We start from the raw sequence: 21,719 nt of genomic DNA, 5'->3' as shown, positions 1-21,719 counted from the left end.
AGGGCAGTCGGTTTAAAGGTAGTGCATCAGATAATTGTAAATGCTGGAAATTCAGATATTGTGAAATAACAGTAGGCTATGCTATGCATGTTACTAGAACTGTGCCCGACGGGCAGAAAAAAAGATGAAGGACTGTATAACTTCAATGACTAATGAAAGGAAAGACCAGGCTGTAAGCCAAAATGTAGATACCCCTGGAAGTAGAGGAAGTACCGGTAATCTAATTACAAGAAGTACAGTTATAAAACAGTTTAGTTTAGAATTTAATTGTTTAGAATTAAATTTAGCAGGAATAACTTTTATAAAAAAATGTTTAGTTTAATGTATAATAAACCTTCAGATGAAAACACTTAGAGAGTACACAAAGTGAATAATTTTCCCCAAAATGAAGGATTTTCCAGACATAGCGGTTTTTAAGAATATGCCAGCATGTATTTGGAGAGAGAATAAGATGAAGGTCACATACAGCTGTGGTAGGAAGGATTCTCTCAAAGTATGACAAATGGAGACTAAGGTCATACAACTGCTGGCCTGCTTGCTTTGCCTAAAAAAATGGCAACAAAAAAATACGGGGAAGCAGCTTTTTGCTTCTACGGGCCGACGGCATGGAACAAACTCCCACTGTACCTTCGACAGGCAGCCTCTGTAGACATTTTTAAAGCACAGCTCAAGACCCACTTCTACACCCTTGCTTTTAATTGATATTTTATTTTTTGTTATTCATGTCCTCACTGTATTGCATTACTGCTCTTGCTTTTCTTTTCTTTTTTTTCTCCATTGCTCTGTAAAGCACTTTGAGCTGCATTTCATGTCATGAAAGGTGCTAATATACAAATAAAGTTTTATTATTATTATTATTATTATTATTATTATTATTATTATAAGTAATTTGAAGTTCCACCTCAGACCCGGTGGGAAAGATATGATTTAATGGAACATGGCATCATTCACAAACAACAGATGTACCAAAATAATCATATCAGTCTGTCTACCTTTTGTGCGCATGGAGATCCCTGTGATGTTCTCAGTTATATGGTCATATATGGAGATCCCTGTGATGTTCTCAGTTATATGGTCATATATGGAGATCCCTGTGATGTTCTCAGTTATATGGTCATATATGGAGATCCCTGTGATGTTCTCAGTTATATGACCATATATGGAGATCCCTGTGATGTTCTCAGTTATATGGTCATATATGGAGATCCCTGTGATGTTCTCAGTTATATGGTCATATATGGAGATCCCTGTGATGTTCTCAGTTATATGACCATATATGGAGATCCCTGTGATGTTCTCAGTTATATGGTCATATAATTATGGAGATCCCTGTGATGTTCTCAGTTATATGACCATATATGGAGATCCCTGTGATGTTCTCAGTTATATGGTCATATATGGAGATCCCTGTGATGTTCTCAGTTATATGGTCATATATGGAGATCCCTGTGATGTTCTCAGTTATATGACCATATATGGAGATCCCTGTGATGTTCTCAGTTATATGGTCATATAATTATGGAGATCCCTGTGATGTTCTCAGTTATATGGTCATATATGGAGATCCCTGTGATGTTCTCAGTTATATGACCATATATGGAGATCCCTGTGATGTTCTCAGTTATATGATCATATATGGAGATCCCTGTGATGTTCTCAGTTATATGGTCATATAATTATGGAGATCCCTGTGATGTTCTCAGTTATATGGTCATATAACCAGTAAGACGCGCAAACGCGGGAAGCGAACGCAGCTGAGACCCTGCAGATCATGTCTGTCTGTCTGTGTGTGTGTCTGTCCCTGTTACTACTTTACACCACTGGGAAGCAGTTTGTTAAGAATTGTCTCTTTGCTGAGAGGCGTTCATTTACAAGCAAGTTTGTTCATATCAGTGTCACAATGAACAGAGTTCAGATCTCCAGGTGGACATTAAGGCTGGGATATCTGCCTGGCTGGAACCCCATATTCGGGCAACCGTTTGTGCTGCGTCAGCGTTGCATCACGCCCATAGACTATGTAAGATGCCTGCTGGAGATTTCTGCTCCGTTATTGAGTAGCAACATGGCCCAAGGAACTAACCGATGTCAATCCCCCCTGCTGTGTGTGACCGGCTGTGGTTTCTTTGGCAGCCCAGGGACCAATGGCATGTGCTCCCTCTGCCACAAAGATTTCCTCCAGAGGCAGAAGATGAATGGGCGCATCAGCCCACAACAGTCATCGACTACTATCAGCAGTATCGGAGAGTCCCTCCTCGCAGAGAATTGTACTCTACCCGTACAGATGCCAACAGCCACACCACTCAAGGACATCAAATATGGACAGAGTGGCGATGCGAAAGCCTCCGCAACCGTGACAGAACCTCTTCCAAGCACCTCAGCGGTTAGAGTCGGCGTTAAAACCGAGGAGATGCAGACAACGTCAGTGCCACAGGACTCTGCCAAGGTCGCAGTGGAGACCGATGACAAACCCAAAGCTAAGAAAAACCGCTGCTTAATCTGCCGCAAGAAGCTCGGCCTCACAGCCTTTGACTGCAGATGCGGGGGGTTGTTCTGCAGCATTCACAGATACTCGGACGAGCACGACTGCACTTTTGACTACAAAGCCGATGCTGCGGAAAGGATCAGGAAAGAGAATCCCGTCCTTGTCGGAGAGAAGATCCGAAAGATCTAAGGGTGTTCATAGCAGAAGTCACCACACAATTCAAATAAACGTGGTTCCTTTACAGTTCTTCTGACAAGTTGTTGCTTTAAGCGACACCTTGCTTTACATTTTTATTTCTCTGAAACTGATTCCTTGTCCTCATTTTTTACTTTAAATGTTATGGTTTGTGAGTTTTTGTTCCAATCACAATACTTTTATTTCCATCATCTTAAAAAGTTTTTATTTGCAGTCAATTAAAGTGTCTTCAAGGGTTATTTCTTGTTATACATGTATGTTAAACTGAATATAAATAAATGAGAACAGTTTTAAACAAGAGAAAAAACGTAAAAACTGAAGAAAAACATGAGACATCACCTATAAATACACATACTGTATTAATATTCAATATACTATTTTATATAAGTTCCTTGCATCTCACATACCTTGGGTTCAAGCTATCTCCCAGCTTCAATTGCTACAAAATCCAGCTGCTAGACTGTTAACCGGAACGAAATCGGACCATATATGGGCCCTCTTGGTCGTGGCCAAATATGGGCAAACTGGGAGCCCCAATGCCCCAGTGGTTTCTACAGAGCGTTTTAATTTTGAAGGCACTTTTTCGGCTTATTCAAATCTGCCATCTTTGAACTTCCGTCCCCAAAACACCCCGGAAACGTCTGGTATTGGCTGCAAGCGATGCAAGGGCTCGGTAGAACCAATAGAAACCCTAGAAGCATACTTACTTACTTAGGCCCATCACTCCCAGTGGAGCATAGGCCATCGACGACTTCTCTATCCAACACGGTTTTGGGCTGTCTTTTCTGCCTCTCCCCAGCTGATTCCCTGTCTCTTCAGCTCCACCCTCTCTTCCTCTTCCCCTGGGGGTTCCAAGTCAGTGCCTGGCGTGTTGTAATAGCTGCCGGTTTCCTCAGCGTGTGACTGATCCATCCCCACTTTCTCCTCAAGATCTGTTTCTCCACTGGCTCCTGACTCCCTTTCCTCCAGAGTTCCTGAGTCATTTCTGATTTTGTTTGGCCACCATATATTGAAAATGCGCTTCAGGCAGCTGTTAATGAATGTCTGGATCCTTTGCAATGTCCTCTTAGTCATCATCCACGTCTCTGAACCGTAGAGAAGGATGGATTTGATGTTGGAATTGAAGATCCGCACTTTGGTTGTCAAGGCTATTTCTTCCCTATAAATACATACCCTATCCAATCATTAATTTTAAAATGAGACCATAATTTACGCATATCATGATAATTAAAAAAATACTTTAAACTAGAGATTGAAAACATGAAGTGTTTCTGAAAATGTCTAAGGTAATAAAAACCTTGTTGGTCACTTGTATAGAGCGTCGCAGTCCCGCCCCCTTTCATGACGACGCAAGGCCCAGGGAATTCCCAATGCATTTTTCCCATAGACATGTCAAAACGTATTTATTTAAAGATCTTTTAAGTGTTGTACAAAGCCAACTCGAGTTGTGACAAATCATGACAACAAACACAATATTTTGTACCAAACACATAATTAAAAAGAAGAAAAACAAGAAAAAAAGTGTTGTAACCTGCTGTTTTTTTCTTCTTTCTAATTATTTGTTCGGTCCGAAATCTTTTGTTTGTTGTCATGATTTCTCACAACTCGAGTTGGCTTTGTATGACGCTTAAAAAGGTCTTTAAATAAATACTTTTTGAAATGTCTATGAGGAAAATGAACAGGGTTTCATTTCCTGGGCCCTGGTAGGGGGCGGTAACCTGACTCCGCCAGATGGGGCAGCAGAGAGTACACTGGGTTCCCCCCCTCCTGCTACCATCTGGGAACTCTCATGCAGACTTGATGCTCCGGCCACCAAACGGCCTGGCCAATCAGCGGCAGCTAGAGGCGGGATCAAGGCAGCACTGTGTATGCCTTGATCCCGCCTCTAGCTGCCGCTGATTGCTGCCCCATCTGGCGGAGTCAGGTCAAGGGGGCGGGACTGCGACGCTCTATAAAGTAAATCCTTATGGAGCCTGCAGGAGGTGAAATAGCGACATCTGCTCCGCTCTGCTGGGAACTGCACGCTTAAGAGATTCAAATCTAGCAGAGATTACATGGCACCTATAATAAGGGAAAATTAGCTAAATGTGTGGCAGATCTGCAAAAAAAATGCTTACCAGTAGCTTTCTTCACAGATGTGTTCTTAAAGGTATCTACAATCACATATAAGTTTGTTCCAACCCAACCCAACAGCTGCTAAAAGTTAGGGTACCATTATCAACCAATATAAGGCAAAGAAAATCCAAATTTAATTACCGGTATACTTTATTAATAAGTAGCATGTGACATGTCAAACTAGGGGGTTTCATGATTCTGAATCCATTGCAAGCATTATTTTTGCAAAAAAAACACTCCTTTGCCTAAAAATGTCCATAGCCGTCATCACAAATGTATTTGGTCACATTTGGGCAAGTGGTGAATTTAGCCCAAGGAGTATTTTCATTTAAAACGAATGCTTGGAATTGATTCAGCATCATGAAAACCCCCTAGTTTGACATGTCACATGACACATGCTACTCAAAGCATAATGATTATTGGGGAATTTTTCCTTATAGCCTATTGGTTGTTAATGGTACCCCAACTTTCAGCAGCTGTCACAAAGTTTCCCAAGGGAGTTGAGAAATATCTTATAGTACACTACTACACACCTATATGAAGAAAGCTAGTGGTAAGCATTTAGTTTTTGGCAGATTTGCCACACATTTCTCTAATTTTCTCTAACTATAGTTGTAACCTGCCTCATTATTTGTACTGGAGGTTATGTAATGTACTGTAACCCTGCTGTAAATTTCACTTGAATGTACTTTTTATTGAATGTACTTCTTATTTTTAGATTGGGTGTTCTTTTAACTTTGTATTTTCAGAAAAGTCTCCTATGGACAAGTGGTGAAAACTAGCACTCGTGCTAACACACTGTAAACGATGCATCTACAAGTTGTACAATTGTGCAATGAGCAATGTGATTGTTATGTCCATATCAAATAAATAAACATAAACATATCAGAGCCATTCAGGCTTTTGTGGCCTACGTGCCTCCGCTTAACGAACACTCCAGAAGTTAACGCTATTGTGTCTTTTAAACACCTTTAAATTACTACTGAAAACCTACTGTTATGTCAAAGCTTTTATCCATGTTATGTTTATTTTAGCTTTAGCTTTTTCACTTTCCTGTTTTACCACTATTATATTGTAACCCTGTTTAGAAAACACAAATAGTTTATAATTATTACTTTAGTCCTGCTTAATGTCCCTTAGATCAAGAAAGGCATTTCCATCAATGGAAACTGCAGAGGTGCACTCAGTGGGAACGCAGATTGGTGAATATGACTCCATATTTGGGCAAGGTTTCACTTTCAGCCTGATCCGACCACCATTGACTTTTTAATTATATATTATTATTATTCAATTAAAGACTTAAGACCTTGTTCAAAAAAAGAAGAAAGAAAGAAAGAAAGAAAGAAAGAAAGAAAGAAAGAAAGAAAGAAAGAAAGAAAGAAAGAAAGAAAGAAAGCATTAACCAAAACAAGGATCACTATAGAAAACACAACTGAAATACAGTTCAAGGGCACGGATCGTGACAGATTACAGCCCCATTAACTTCCATTATAAAAATATATATTATTATTTTTTTTAAAGGAGGGAGAAAACAAGGTGGCCAATGTTGCTGAATACATCTGCGAGATAATTTCTGGACATCTCTGCACAAGGAACCATAACTGATTTAATGTGCCTTTTGCAGTTTCACTGTACAATCTGTTTACTTTGACATTGTATGCTAATAATGTCTGGCATGCAACCAAGTGTAAAATCTGCCATTTCGACGCCATCAAGGCCTGCCAAAATATTTATTTTGGTTGACAAAATCAACTGTGGATTTAGTAAACTAAAATATTATGCTACGCTACTACATGTGAAGGGCACAATAATGGCTGTAAAAACACAGCTGAAACCCGAAGTGAAGGCCGTCAAATCCTGCAATTTCCTTCTTCCCATTACCACTGCAACGCAAAATAGAGTTGAGCCGCCCCAAAGGGTGGCAAAATTCTAGTACAGTGCATTTGCTTAAAGCAAGGCAGCAAAATGTCAAGGCAGCAAAAAAGTCCATATTTGGGCAACATTTTCTGACTCTTGTGTTGCAGTACGTCATACACACAGGCCTATATCACGATGTCCAGCAGCATAGCACTTACACCACACAGCTAGGTGTCTGGATGACGTCACAGTACTGTCATCCTCACCAATGTAATAAACTGCCTTCCCAAGTGCTCTGACAACGCAATCTGACATCAAATGAGTATCCCTGCTGAAGACGAGATACTGCACTGGTTATGGATAATCCAAATTTTTCAGAAGAGAAGATTAAGAAAGAACTTGCGTTACTTGGGTTCCATAATGTATCAAAGACCCGACTGCTTGAAATCAAAATGAATCTTGATAGACTGGTTCAACGTAGAACGCCAAAGAACCAGGCTTTATCCAAATACACACAGCCCTTAACAGATCCCACCAGGCTAGATGTGGAGCCAAGGAGCCACACCTTCAGCCAGACATCGTCTCTAAGCAGTGACACAGGACAGAGACAGTACTCATGTTCTTCTCCTCATCCGAGGTCTGATCCTGCTTTCTCAGAAGAGGAAATTGAGCAACAGCTGCTGTTACTTGGGTGGGACAACATACCTCGGCACCGACTGCGTGAAATGAAGCGAGATCTCGATGGACTGATTCAAAACGTAATATCAAACAGGCAGGCCTCGCCCATTGAGTGTATCCCCAGCACACCTGAGACAGTCACACCCCAGCCGAGTCCTTCTGCATACAGGAATGAAGTGAATCCATCTCATAATGCAGACCCTGTTGACGGGGGGTGTTTGTCATCACATTCTAGTAAGCATAGTAAAAGACAGGTGGCGCCCAGGTATATACGGTCCTCAACAGATCCTAGTGGGATAGGGGTGTCGCCCAGCCAAACAGACACCCGATACACCTTCAGCCAGACATCCATGCCAGACAGAGACAGGGCACAGGCAGACAGGAGGAGGAACTTCACGAATACAACAGTAAAACATACAGTAAACGGTCTGGAAGAACATCTAGATTGCCCACATATGTCCATGTCTGCCCAGGACAACTCTGAACCAGAGGATGAACCCAGTAGTAATAGTAGCAATAGTAGTAGTAGTTGCTCTGAGATTGATGGACTCTCTCTTCTGAGCACCTTCGAGTCCGAATCCGACGACGGAAGCTCAACTCCAACACAAAGTGAGCATGACTTCAGGCCCAGGCCCAAGGGCTTCATCGTCGCAGCACGGGGTCATCCTCACACGAATAACCTGAAGAAGGATGACCCTGTCGCAAAGTATATTCAATATCAGAAATACTGGGAACTGTTCCCATGTCCTGGAGAATGGGATAGGAGGGAACTACGCTTGGAGATCAGGGAAAAGCTTGCATACCAGCCTCCGCCGCCTAGACCTCAACGAGTATTAGTGCCCAATAACTATGTCGTGCCAACATCGAAGAAACGCTCTGCCGTACGTTGGGATGTCAGGTGTGATTTGGCCAACTTCCTAATGCCAATACCCACTTACCCCAGTGATTTATTATTTTAGACCTTATTCTCTGATCATGCTTTTTGGGCTTTTTAAATATTTCTGAGGGGCGTTAGCCCCTCCTATACAAAGGTTTAATGTTTGTCTTTAGTTCAATGTTTGTTTTATAAACACATTGACAATGAAGGGAAAATGTACGTAATTTACGTCATATTGTCTCTTTATTGTTAATGGCGTTTAATGTTTGTGTTGGCACTGTTTGTTTCACATCACCTAATCAACATGAGTTAGACTTTATTATAATAGCGCCCCTCACTTCACACGGGTGTGATTTTTTTATATAAAAGGATGCCTGGATAATACGCCATATATGCCTTAATGGGGTATTTCACTTTCAAAACAATTTTGGTCATTTCATCGTCTACTCAGGCTTATATGAACACCCCATATGGTTTTTAAGTTGCTCAATTCAATATTTAGATATTTGATATTCCTTTTAGCTGCCCTGCCCCCTTCCTATACAAAACCATTGTAACTTCAAACTTTGATAGATTCAACCACCCGTCCTTTTTTCTGGTGGCTACTGTTATGCTGGTACGTGAGGGGGGCGTGTTTTTTCAATTACTTTTTTGTTTAGAGCGTAGTACTCTAATCGGCTGTGTATGTCGGTGTTTATTTGCCATTGACAATGAAAGGAGAAATTACGTCAAATGTCCACCAAATAAGACCTCAATTTTATACAAACATTAAATGCCATTGAAACTGTACGTCATATGTAGACGAGCAAGTCGGATAACCAATCACAAATGCAGTTGTTCATGAGATGATGTAAACATAAAAGATGGAACATATGTCACTTCTTTCCAGCTGGCAGATTCGTCAGCCACTGTGTTGAATAAATAACATTTATTTCTGAATTATTTTGAAGAAAAAAGAAAGTTCAGGAAGACCTTTTATTTGATCTTTTTTTATGCACAATAAACAAGGTGATGTACACACACTCTCAGGTTTGATGGTGAATTGTGCCATCTCGTGGCAAAATAAAGCAATGATTTAATCTGAGCCTCAAATTGTATACACAAACTCAAGACTAACATTCTATGTTGATTGTTATTTAGATAGTTTAAACAGATGCTCGGTTCTTGTTTCATCCTGGTATCCTAGTTACCTGAGGCACAACAATCTCTCTGCATTCTATGTACAGCATGTAATTGCCTTGCATATTGTAGGCCATACATGGATATACAATACATAATATAGTTCGCTACTTGTCTGAGCTCTGAGTCCCTAGCAACAGTTGCCTATAGTGATTAAGAATCTCTGCTTGCCCCAATTCAACACATAGCCGGTAGCCACGGACGGATGGATGTTAACTTACTTGGCATTTGGAATCTTTGTGCATGTTATGGCCCTTTAAACCTGGCTCGAAACCAAGGGCTACAACAACATAATAAAAGGACAAAAGTCAGTCAGGCCTTCACTTGCATCGAGTGTATTGCAACATAGTAAGGCATGTGGTTTTATTTTTCCACACAAAAAATGCAAATGTAAATAGAAGTGGAAACAAAACTGTGACCAAACTAAAATCCTAACCAAACAAATAAAGTGATGGGCTCGCTAAACTCAAAAGTGGAGAGTCTGGTGAGCCATCACACTCACCACACCCTCATAAACTACCAAAACAACAAAAAGACTAAACTAACGAGAAAAGAAACAACGCCAAACACTCATGAACAAGCCCATCACCATTGACAATAACTGAAACTGAAAAGAAGAAGAAATAACTTAATAACTAAGGCATGGTGTTCTCTGCTAGGGACCGGGGAGATACGGCAAAAGCTCCTCTTTCTAGTCTTGGCCCTAATCATGAATGAGGGACAGCTGGGACTGGGCCTGGGCCTCAGTTGATTGACAGCTGAGTGTCCACAGCATAGATATGTAAAAAATCTGACCGGTCTGAAGTGAGTGGTACTGTACTGTACTGTACTGTACTGTACTGTACTGTACTGTACTGTACTGTACTGTACTGTACTGTACTGTACTGTACTGTACTGTACTGTACTGTACTGTACTGTACTGTATGCACTTGGCCTGTGTGTGTCTGTGCTTTACAGTGACACCTGGTGGTGTACAAACGCTATATATTTTCGTGCTTGGACACAGGGACACAGGTACACAGGGACACACATATAGCTGTCTATAGGAGTTGCACTACTCAAAAATATAGATGCCTCATTGGCCGCTGCAGTTCGTTGGAGAGACCTGTCTCCAACGGGAGGAGGAAGTCAAGCGGAATCTTGAAGGCAATTAAGTGCTGCTGGGAAAGAGGGAGTCACGCCTCTGATTGGCCTACCAAACGTCTCCTTACGTTCTTCCGTTTTGCTTCCGCTATGCTTCGCAAAGGAATCTCGGGAAAGCTTGCCAATGCAATGCAATCACGGCGTCACGCATCACCATTGCCGCCCGTTGCCTCCATGCCTTAAATGGTAAATGGTGCATTTATATAGCACCTTTATCCAAGGCGCTTTACATAGATTGTGCATTACATTCACCCATTCACACACACATTCATACACCGATGGCAGCAGAAACCATGCAAGCCACCAACCAGCACATCAATTAGGGTGTTCAGTGTCTTGCTCAAGGACACTTCGACACAGGCAACCTTGTGGTTACCATCCAGCCACTCTACCCCTGAGCCACCTTCACCCCCGCCACTAGCTGTTTTTCATAGAAGTGTACGTGTTTATATGTTCTGATGAATTGAAAATGGAGGACCCTGATGTAAACAAGTCTTTTCATGGTTTCATGGTTTCGCCCTCAAAGTAGCAGTTTTTGTATTGACTTGTGCTTTCGTTTGAAATTCTACATACTGTGAAATAAAACTTTCAATCAATCCCATTGAGAAATACAGGGAACTTTGACAGAATCAGACACATCATTAGCATTAAAACAAGCATGGCTACTATATAGGTTCGGTACTTACATTTTGGGTCATTTTTCTATATCGTCTACTCAGGCTTTTGTGAATATCAAATACTGAATCAAGCAAGCAGCTTAAAAAATGTCCTGGGTGTACACAAAAGCCTGAGTAGGCCCAAACATTTTTCTAAAGTGAAATATCTGTAGCATCAGTTTTTTTCCTCCGCTGAAAGACTTGTGAAAGCTTTACTTTTGATTGAGATACTTTCAGTTTAAAGCAAGAGTTTTTTTTTTTTCTCTCTAGCACACTTTTACTCAGACGTATAGAGAAGTCTGCCTGGACGACCATATTTGGGCAATGGTTTATATTATGTAATGCCACAGGCATAAGCCAATATATCAACGTCAAGCAGCGGAACAATCTTCCACACGGTAATTAGTATCTTAGTATAGGCTATTAGTATAGGGCTAGTATAGGGTTTGAACAAGGGAATATTAACCCCGTCATCTCGGATATGACTTCAGGTGAGGAGATTAAGAGGCGGGATCAAGTGTTCCCAGTGTTCCCTTATTGGTGCAAGCCCAGGTCCAACTACTCCTTTACTAAGAATGAGGTTTACGGTATAGAACGTGAAAACCTTCGGCTGCTTCGCGAGCTGTGCCGTATGAATCCCAAGACCAGACCAGCCAGTACGACGAGCAACACGACTCCAATACTCAAAGTGTACCACACTGGGCGCAACCGACACCGGAAACTGCAGCGCATCGAGTCGGAGAACCTGGCTGTCTTGAAGAGGTTGCACTCCACCAAGTCCACGCCTGCCATAAGGTGCTCGGGGCAGCTTGAAGACTACCAGCGCCTAGCTTCGTACCCAGGAACTCCTTCACTCTTTAAATACAAGCAACCCAAGAGCAGCAGAGGCGCCAGCCTTGCTAAAAGATTGTCCTTGAAGCCCCCTGCTGGTCCATGTCCCTATCTCGATGAGGACAAGGAGGCGGAGAATGCTCTACAAGAGCTGGAGAACCAGTGGTTAGAGTATGTGCCGTCCAGCGTCATTAGCAGACCTTCCGAGGAAGAACAGCCTGTTGGGGGACCCGAGGAAGATGAGATTCATAGCAGACCTGAGGAGGATGAAAATCCTGAAACTCCATTATCTAAATGGCTCATTAATCTTAAGGACAGGATAAGAGAAGGCTACATATATATTACAGGTGCAAGTACAGAAGACACAGCTATAGATAGCTCCTCTGTCACAGATGTGAATCAATCTCTGGACCCGACCCAGGGGGCAGACGGAGGTCTCCAGCAGCAGTCAGAGGATATGACAAATATTGTCACTGGCACACAAAAGGATAAAGATATAGCCTCAGTTGCGGATATGTATCCTTTAGGTCTGAGGAGCAGTGACAACGACTCTAATGAAGTCTGTCGTATAAACCATGAAAACATGCAGCTGCTTCGAGGGTTGCCACGCACATATTCATACTACACTGGGAACAACCAACACTGGGCACAGCAGGGTATGGAGCGTATGGAGAAAGAGAACCTTTCTGTCTTGAAGAAGTCCACACCCGTCTTAAGGCGCGCAAAGGTGCTTGAAGACTACCAACAGTATGCTCAATCCCCAAGAAATGCCCAGTACCCAGGAAATCAAGCACTTGGCAAGTACGACAACATGATGGCAGCTTATGCCTCAAGTCCGATTCCCAAGCCCTTCAAAGTCAGAGTGCCCCGGCCAAATTGGATTGATTAATTGGATCAATCCAATGTCTAGATGATCTATCAGGTTTGTTGGTGACACAACAATTTTATGTTTTATCGCCAATGACGACCCCACAGCCTAAACAGTTGAGGTGGTGGTGCTGCAAAGTTAATACGAACCTTCAAGAATCGAGAGGTTTATTTGTCACAGGTTCAAGCAGCAGACATCCTATACCAACATGTCACTGGTTGTGCCTACAAGCAGCGAACATTTGGATGTTCCACAAAGACTGCTTAACACAACTATGCGATAGTGTACAAGATTTAAAAAGAAATAAAGAAATTAAAAATATATATAAATCACAAAACAAGAGAAAATAAGATAATAGTTAAAAGTTAAATAAAATAGTACAAGTAAGACTGGCAGGTATGTTAAAGAGAACATCTAAGGCAGGTATATGGTCCATTTTCTAGCAAAAAATAGGGATGTGCCGAATGCACGCATGCCGTTTTTGTTTAGTTTTCCATTTTTGTTTAGTTTTCTTTTAGTGTTTCGTATTCGTTTTGGTGTTTCGTTTTCTTTGTCTTTGCTATACGTTTCTGAGCCTTTGAGCACGGGGCTTTGAAACACCTCAAGCGCTTGCCAGTCCGCAAACAGTCCATTGCTGAGGTGGTGTTTGTCCTATATACCTATACTGTTTCCTGCAGGGATGGAGCTGTTGCACTCGGCCGACAGCACCACCTTACACAGGACTTGCAGATCCTGAGAGTAACAATACTCCCATACCATATACTGTATATACAATCATTGCCCTGTCAGGATGCTCTGGGTGTTTCAGACTTTATTATATTAAAGTCTTAAATATAATAGTGTTTGAACTGTTTCTGGCCACACAATCATGAGTTAATATTAGGGCTGCAACTATTCTAGCAATTACCTTTTTTTGAGTGGCGCAACCACTCCATAGAACAGCAATATCTGTGACTATGTTACTATGTTTAGAGTACCAGTAGGGGCAAAAGTGGCGCTGTTGTGCCAGAAACAGAGAGAGAGAGATAGTGCTGCACTGTTGCCTGCTAATGAGAGAGGGGCAAGGGGAGAGGGGAGTTGCACCACTCAGTTCACATAGGTGTGATTTTTTTAATTCATTGAATAATCAATTAGCGACGTGTTTTTTTATTGTTTTAATTATTTGAATATCAAATGATCAATGAATCCACACAAATACGTACATCTATCTATCTATAGCGTGTGTGTGTGTGTGTGTGTGTGTGTGTGTGTGTGTGTGTGTGTGTGTGTGTGTGTGTGTGTGTGTGTTAAAAATGGTACTCAAACTATAGATAATTGCTTATAATTGGATACACAAAAGTAATCCCTCATACTGTATGTTTAATAATGGACTGTCCTCCCCCTTGCAAGTGAAGCTGAAGTGATTAGCAATTTCCATATGACCATATCTACTGTAACTTTCACCACGAAAAAACAAACCACATTTTTTTCAAGATTAACCGTTTTAAATGATCCATTAAATCTATTATTTTGATACTCTTTCTATGCCAAGTTTGAGTCTCCAACTTTGTGGGAGAGCAGCCCATTATAGGCCATTTATTGATTACAACTCTGCCTTGGCTTTAACACTATGGTCCACACCAGGCTGGCTTGGCTGGTTCCTGGACCTCTTGTCTGCCAGACCCCAGGTGGTCAGGGTGGGCAGTCAAACCTCCACCACCCTCACCCTAAATATGGGAGTCTCCTGGGGTTGTGTACTTATCGTCCACTGTTATACTTGTACACTATATGGCTGCACCAGTTAAGGTCATCTGAGAGATGTCTGTATTTTCCCCTTACAGTCTGTTATAGCTTGGAGTCTCCACCCCGGGTGCCTCAGCTTGGTGGTATTGAGCTTGGACTCTTTGACTATTTTGGAAGCCTTGACCCTTGACCGCTTTACAAATCGTCATGTAATTAGCTCTGCCTAGCTGTTGTGTGTATTTTGATTCAAATTAGGAGTGAGTTAGCAGTGGGATGTAATTCATATTCTGGTCTTAAAAGCTTGCCTAGCAACCTGGGCGCAGTAGAGGTATGTATTTGGCTTCTGCCGGTCGATTTTGATATAAAGCTGTAAACCCGCGGCCTGCGGGTTATGGCGCTGGCTGGCGCCAAGGGTGTTAATTGCAAGGCCACTGAGCTGGTACTATATCTGACAGGGAAAGGAAAACGTATTTGGAAGGTTGGACACTTGCTCTACCTACCTGCCTGCCCAGTTCGTGAGCGTGCACGCATACACACACACACACACACACAGTCACACGCACACACTATTCGACATCCAGTCCTGTGAATTAGTCTCTGCTTACTAGAACCAGACTGAACCAGACTGTCATTTAAATCAGTGGTTCTCAAAGTGGGGTCTGAGATTCCAATCCCCAGCAAAAGTAGTTAATATAGCGTCACAGATCGCAATAATTTGAACCATTTTAACCATAATATGTTGGCTATTCAAAAATAGCAGATATACAAGCTCACGGCGCATCATATCAAATGTTTGGAAGATTGCATAGTCAATAGGACCCAGGAACTCTGGTGTATCTGTCGGGGATAATGTACTTCTAATGTACTTCTGATGTACTTCTGATGTACTTCTACTCACGGACTATCCTGTTCCTCTGGTTAAACTGGGGGGTGCCACGGAGCCCGGTGTGGCGGTGGAGGTGCGCGAGGCGCGCCAGGCCCAGGTGCGCGTGCGTGAGGGGGAGGGCGATGCTGTGTCTCCCCTTGGCGTCCGAGACCACCGGGACCGAGGGGTCCGGGGTCTGGGGGGTGCTGTCCATCAGCGTGGCCATCAGGGCGTTCTGGTAGTGGTTTCTGCTGATCTGGAGGCGGAGGAGGAGGGGACATATTGACATGGTGGTGGTCAGCGTTCATTCATGATACAGTGTGTGTATATGTGTGCTGCCTGGAGGGCATTATTTAGGGCCTAAAATAATGCCCCCCAGCACAAATACACTAATAATGACATTGGATCCATTGGAACACAACCATTGGAACACATTTTTCCATCATGCCTTACATTTTAGAGCCTGAATGTGAATGCCCAAAATGTTATGCACATAAGCGTGCACAGTTGGGCATCTTTGTAATGTTAGTGAGCCAGTGAAAGGTCCTGAGAGATACATAATGTCAGTCTTACCCAATACCCAATCTTTCTGTTTTATGAACAAGGCTGCTGTACTTTTATTTATACCTCATACTTTAAATCCTTAGTATGAGGTATAAAATACAGCAGCCTTAAGTTGTGTTCATAAAACAGAAAGATTGGGTAAGACTGACGTTATGTATATCTTTCAGGACCTTTCACTGCTTTGTCTCAACCACTACTCTATGGCTCTCGTCTCAGCCACTGCGGTGGATATTTTGACATTCAGTTTTTTCTTTGGGAATGTTGCCACTACAGCCATAAACTACACAGGTTCATCCCGATGTTCTGGGCATCTTTGTAATGTCTTAGTAAAAAGCAGGTAAAAGAGTAACGTTTGAGGCAGACTGTACATCAGTCACTCTACCATTCACCTTAGTAGAAGAGGTTTTTTAAGAGGCAGGTTTACCCCGCAGTTATGTCGGCCCCGCCTACAGGAAATACGTAAGCTGCGACCATGAGACTCGTTTCTGAATTCGTCTATAGCTTCTCTATAACCTGTGTGAATAATACATTATTTCAACTAATCTGTAGGGTAGAGTTTGTTTAGTACAATATAACTAACACAACTGCAGTGGCAACAGGTGGTCTGGGTAGGACCATCTTTTTTTTTTAGCTCAATGGAAAGAAAAGTTGCTTATGGCTTTGTTACATCACTAACTGGTAGTCTGGGGTTACGGGTCGGGACAATACATATCCAGTGAAAACTGAGAAAAACTGATGGATAAAATTAAGTCAGTGTTTTAACAACAAGTTTTAACAACAGGGAAAAGGACTGGTGAGTATCTAATAAAAATACCCCAAATCACACTTGTTGAAGTGAGGGGTGTTGAATTTCTGAAAGCCAGACAATGGAGGGGCTAGCGCCCCTCAAAGAAATCTAAGTAACTACTGAACAACAAAAATGACTTCTCTAAACACAATATTAAACAAAACCCACTACTCTGACAATTAAACAAAAATACATGGGGTAGCACTCACACATAACCTAATGTGTTAAATTGTGGGTTCGGATTTATAATGATCACGACGGACAGCATCGTAGTTTCAGGGATAACAGCCAAAGATCCTACTTTTAATAGGACCCTATGGAATGCAGGCGCACGTCTCCTGGTGCTGGGGGTGACGAAGGCATTGCCTAGCAACCGGGTCAGTGTTAAAAGTAGATTTTCGACAGATGGGAATTAGGTATGAAAAGGAAAAAATAAATAAATGGAAAATTAAATAAATATATCATTTTCAATTATATCATTTTCAATTATATATTCCATTTTTATTTGCTGTGTGCACAATTATGAAATAAATTGTCTTTCACGATTATGATTGCCCATTGTCTATTATTGGCAACATCTGGTTTTAACCAGATGGAGGAGTTGGTCCAAAAACCAACAGGCGTACATTGGTGGTAATCAAATTTACCTTTATTGGCCTACTATACAATGTTGTCTCTGATTAGTGGTCAATATACAGGAATATCACTTTAACTGGCACAAATTGAATCCGTTTCGCTTGCTTGATTTAACTCAAATCAAATCTTTCTCATGCCGCCATATTCAAATCCTTCTGAATCTTCTCTGTGGCCTCAGCCATCAGCTGGCACGCAGTCTTGTGTTTGGGCCAGTGCTTCACCTGACATTCTCGGTTACAATACCAGTCTCCCTGGCAGCGAGAGCATCTCTTTGTGGCCTCCTCTTTTCCACAGGATCCACACTTGGGTTTCTCGGGCACTAAGCTTTCCATTACATCGAGTGTATACGTCTGAGCCAACCTCTGTGCTTGTTGTCTCAGGTCTCTTTCAGAGGGACTGAACGTTTCTTTGGCTTGGTGTACGGCAATGGCCTTCCACTTCCCACAATTCTCATGCATGATGTGGTTCCACATTTCCGGAATCTGTTCCAGAATGAGTTCCTTCTTTGGAGGGCCGGAGTCCGTCAGAGGGAGCTGAGCGAGGAAACGCTGCAGCGTTACCAGGATCGGCAGCTGGTCGATTAAAACCTCTGTTAAGAACCGGCCGAGCTTCAGAATCTGGTCCTTGTTGAAGTTGTTGAAGTCGTATTTTCTTTGACAGTCTTCCCTTAGCAGCAGGTTGAACAGGGCAATCCAGACCTGGCCGTCCAGCTTTGTCATCTTCTGATGGTCCTCTGAAGCAATCTTCTGCCATTTGCCATCCATGTACTTCTCTACCCCACCTTCACCGTAGCGACTCCAAGGGCAGCATTCCAACAGATGAACCAATACACAAGGCACGTTATGGGTGCACAGCATACGATTGATCACACTGATGCTGTCGGCATGATCAGTGATGTAGCGCAGCACAGACAGGGCCTTGAGGGAGATGTCGAACTCCAGCGCAGCACTCTGAACCTGCAACTCCTGCAGTGTGGACACGTCTGCTTGCAACGCTAGTTGATGTCGGTCCCGGGAAGGAGCTCCCTCCCTGGAGGTCTTGCTGGCCAGCAGGGCGAGCTTGCGGTGGCAGTAATCCACCAAGTCGAGCACAGCATCATCGGCTGCTTCACACGAATCCTTGTGAAACATTATGGTTTCAAGCAGATTTATGATTGTGGCCTCATGATGAATTACTATGTAGAGAGGAAATGTAGCCTTGGGACTGAAGTCCGACAGTTGACAAAGGATGGGGAACACTTTCTGTTTCCACACTTCCACTAGAATCATTTGGTGGACAAGGGTAGGAATCTTTGTGTGTAACACGAGTAGGTCCTTGACGAAGTCATCGTGTGTGGCAGACGCATTTAGTATTGCCTGCATGTTTAGTTTCTCAATGTATTCATGCTGTGTGAACCACCTTGGAGAGCCTACATCCCTGAGGGAGAAGGTCTCCAGGCTTTGCACATATGCCTCCGCTTCATCAGGGAAAATAACCGCTGTATCCATTCCTTAGATTCAAGCCACATAAAATAAAAGCAGAAAAAGTGAAGCACAAAAATGAAAGTGACCTTTAACTATTAGTATTAGTTTTCTGTTGGACATGATTATTTGGTAACGACGTAACAGAGATGTAGCACAAACCATCGCCTAAATATGGACGTCCAGGTAGCCTACATTGACGCCACATTGACACTTTTGTCATTATTGAGGGGCGCTATCCCCTCCTATTTCCAGCTGTGTGTGCACAAACTTTGTCCTACACAAACATTAAAATCCATTGACAATGAATGGACACAAACATTGAAGATGAAGGTGAGGACGCAAATTGTGATTGGCCAGAATGAGATGGTGTATATGATGATGTACAATTATAAGAGCGCCCCTCACTTCATACGGGTGTGATTTTTGAGGGGCTAAAAATGACAAAAGCAAGCAAGTGATTGGGGAGAGTTGAGCACCAATGCGTGTTACCCCCGCACACCCTGAGGTCGGTCGTAACTGATAACTAACTGTAACTGATAATATTAATGTATTAAAGACAATAGCCTAGATAATATAAAATCAGACCCGTCTGAAGTGAGTGGTACTGTACTGTACTGTACTGTACTGTACTGTACTGTACTGTACTGTACTGTACTGTACTGTACTGTACTGTACTGTACAACCTCCCTGGCCTGTGTGTGTCTGTGTGTTATGCTGTGCAACAGTGACAGTGTTGAACTGGTGAACAAACGCTATAAGGCTATTTTCGTGCTCGGACACAGCCAGGGACACAGGGACAAACAGACCCGGGGACCCAGCCACACACATAGCTGTCTATAGGAGACTATGAGTGGTTGCACCACTCAAAAATCACACCCGTGTCAAGTGAGGGGCACTCTTATCATCGTACATCATCGTGACGTAAAATAGACACTAGGCCTACGCCTATTTATTTATCCACCATAATCATGAAAACGATTGTCGATGAGAGAAATGTGAATCGTATAGTCCCTCAAATGAACAGTTTGGATCTGGTCACCCTATAGCTGGTATGAACAAAATGGTCTTATTATTTTTGCGTTCTATAATGTGTGCTGTTGAAATCAACAATTATATCAATATTTATTTACATTTAAAAGGAGGTATTATTTTGATTGCACCCCTGTGGTAATGCTTCTGTGATCACACCAGAGGGCGCTCTCCCATAAGTCATTTGGTGAATGTCACACAGGAGAAACAACGCACGCACGCGCGCGCACACACACACACACACACACACACACACACGTTTGAGCATGGTTTGAGCCCATGTTTATCATAAACGCATATTGAGGTGCTGAAGTGTTATAAAAACTAGGCTACTTGCAACTTTGGGCTACTGTTGCCGCCAGGTGGCCAGAGAAAGTCATTTCCAATCAGTCAATCAATAACATTTGCAGCAGCAGTTTACACAGGGGCCCGCCGGCTCACAACACACAACTACAGTAGGCATTTGCAGTTCAGTTGGCACAGCGGCCCAACGTTATATAATTAGATACCGTATAAAATACAGTATTAAGTTGGGGTGGACCACAGTACGGAATGCTAAAAACCTGCATGCGCGTTGTTGTTGTCCTTATCCAAGTTCCTCCTCCTCCGATGACAACTCGGCTCCGTCTCACTCAATAATCCTACTTCATTCTGTACTAGTCTTTTTTTTATTTCAGGCCCACCAAAGCAAGCGTTATGATATTCGATTCTGATCGAGCCATGTTGTAAAGACAGATGTCTTTGCGAGATTTGGCAATGTTAACCAGTCAGTTCTGTTCATAAGAACTCACCATTTTGTATTGAAAACAAAACGCGTGCTGTCCCCAAGGCTAAACTCCAAGTAGCAGTTCAACTATTGCTCCATATTATGATAAAAGTATGTTTATTGTGCTATTTTGTCTTAAATAAAAAACATTTGATAAAAAGTATGGAAGTTCCTGTTCATATGTAAGTTGTTTTTATTTACGCACCCGGCACCGTCAACAGTCGACGCCGGGGTTCCATAGCCACCTATTTCCTCTCAAAGCGGGCACACATTTCAAAATAAGAGTGTTTGTTTTTGTTTGTACTTGCAATGTGATCATTCAAGCCAAAAAATACTCTGTTTAAATAGCCTACCATACAGATGGGCCCCGTACCTTTCATAATGTATGATTTATGAAGTTAATTGTTGTTAGTAGATAAATACCATATCTACTGTAAAGAATATATATATATATTATATATATATATATATATATATATATATATATATATATATATATATATATATATATATATATATATATATATATATATATATATATATATTCAATGACATAATAGTGCTGTTAAGACCCTGAGGTCTTTGTACATGCCATAATTTACAGTATATGCCTATGTGACTGTAACCTTGTGTGTGAGGTGATCCTGTTGAAAGTGATGTGTGCAGGTGTGTGAGCTCAGCTGAGTGAATGATTGAAGACTAACTTCTTAGACCCTTTGTTGACCGAGGGCCCCTCGTTTCTTTTTTTATATATATATATACATCTACGCTAAATAGCTGATCATACAAGCAAGCTGATCTAACAATAGCTGATCTACACTGACTGTAGCTTGTACATCAGCTAGTTTTGTCGAATGTTCCCCTGCTTTTGCCTGTTCACTTTTATGACATGCCCAGGATAGGGATGCTAGCTAGGGTTCATGTGCATGGTTGTGTATCTTGTCTGCATGCATGGCTGCATGGGTCGCAAGACAAATTTCAGTTTTGTACAGAATTTGTATGCCCA

At 42.1% G+C, this 21,719-nt stretch overlaps 2 protein-coding genes and 1 long non-coding RNA gene across 3 annotated transcripts in view; 1 reads left to right on the top strand and 2 right to left on the bottom strand.

Annotated features, from left to right (window-relative positions):
* Positions 1–20,694, bottom strand: part of LOC308328445 — a 78,040-nt gene extending 57,346 nt beyond the window's left edge. The window contains exon 1 of the long non-coding RNA XR_013965296.1: positions 20,511–20,694. This is a non-coding gene — a long non-coding RNA (uncharacterized lncRNA). The remainder of the gene's footprint in view (positions 1–20,510) is intronic.
* Positions 1,901–2,671, top strand: LOC308328277 (AN1-type zinc finger protein 6-like; the record flags this gene model as incomplete). Its single annotated transcript, XM_080782047.1, has 1 exon — positions 1,901–2,671. One exon carries the CDS (start codon positions 1,901–1,903, stop codon positions 2,669–2,671), a length of 771 nt encoding a protein of 256 aa, XP_080638173.1.
* LOC308328434 (zinc finger MYND domain-containing protein 10-like) lies at positions 17,587–18,942 on the bottom strand (the record flags this gene model as incomplete). Its single annotated transcript, XM_080782251.1, has 1 exon — positions 17,587–18,942. The coding sequence occupies one exon, from the start codon at positions 18,940–18,942 to the stop codon at positions 17,587–17,589; it is 1,356 nt and encodes a 451-aa protein (XP_080638377.1).
* Positions 20,695–21,719: the final 1,025 nt, after the last annotated feature.

This window comes from Protomyctophum bolini, assembly GCF_963924005.1.
Source record: "Protomyctophum bolini genome assembly, chromosome: 14".
Taxonomy (NCBI): domain Eukaryota; kingdom Metazoa; phylum Chordata; class Actinopteri; order Myctophiformes; family Myctophidae; genus Protomyctophum; species Protomyctophum bolini.
Note: the sequence above shows the minus strand (reverse complement) of the source record. Positions and strands in the feature narration are given on the sequence as shown.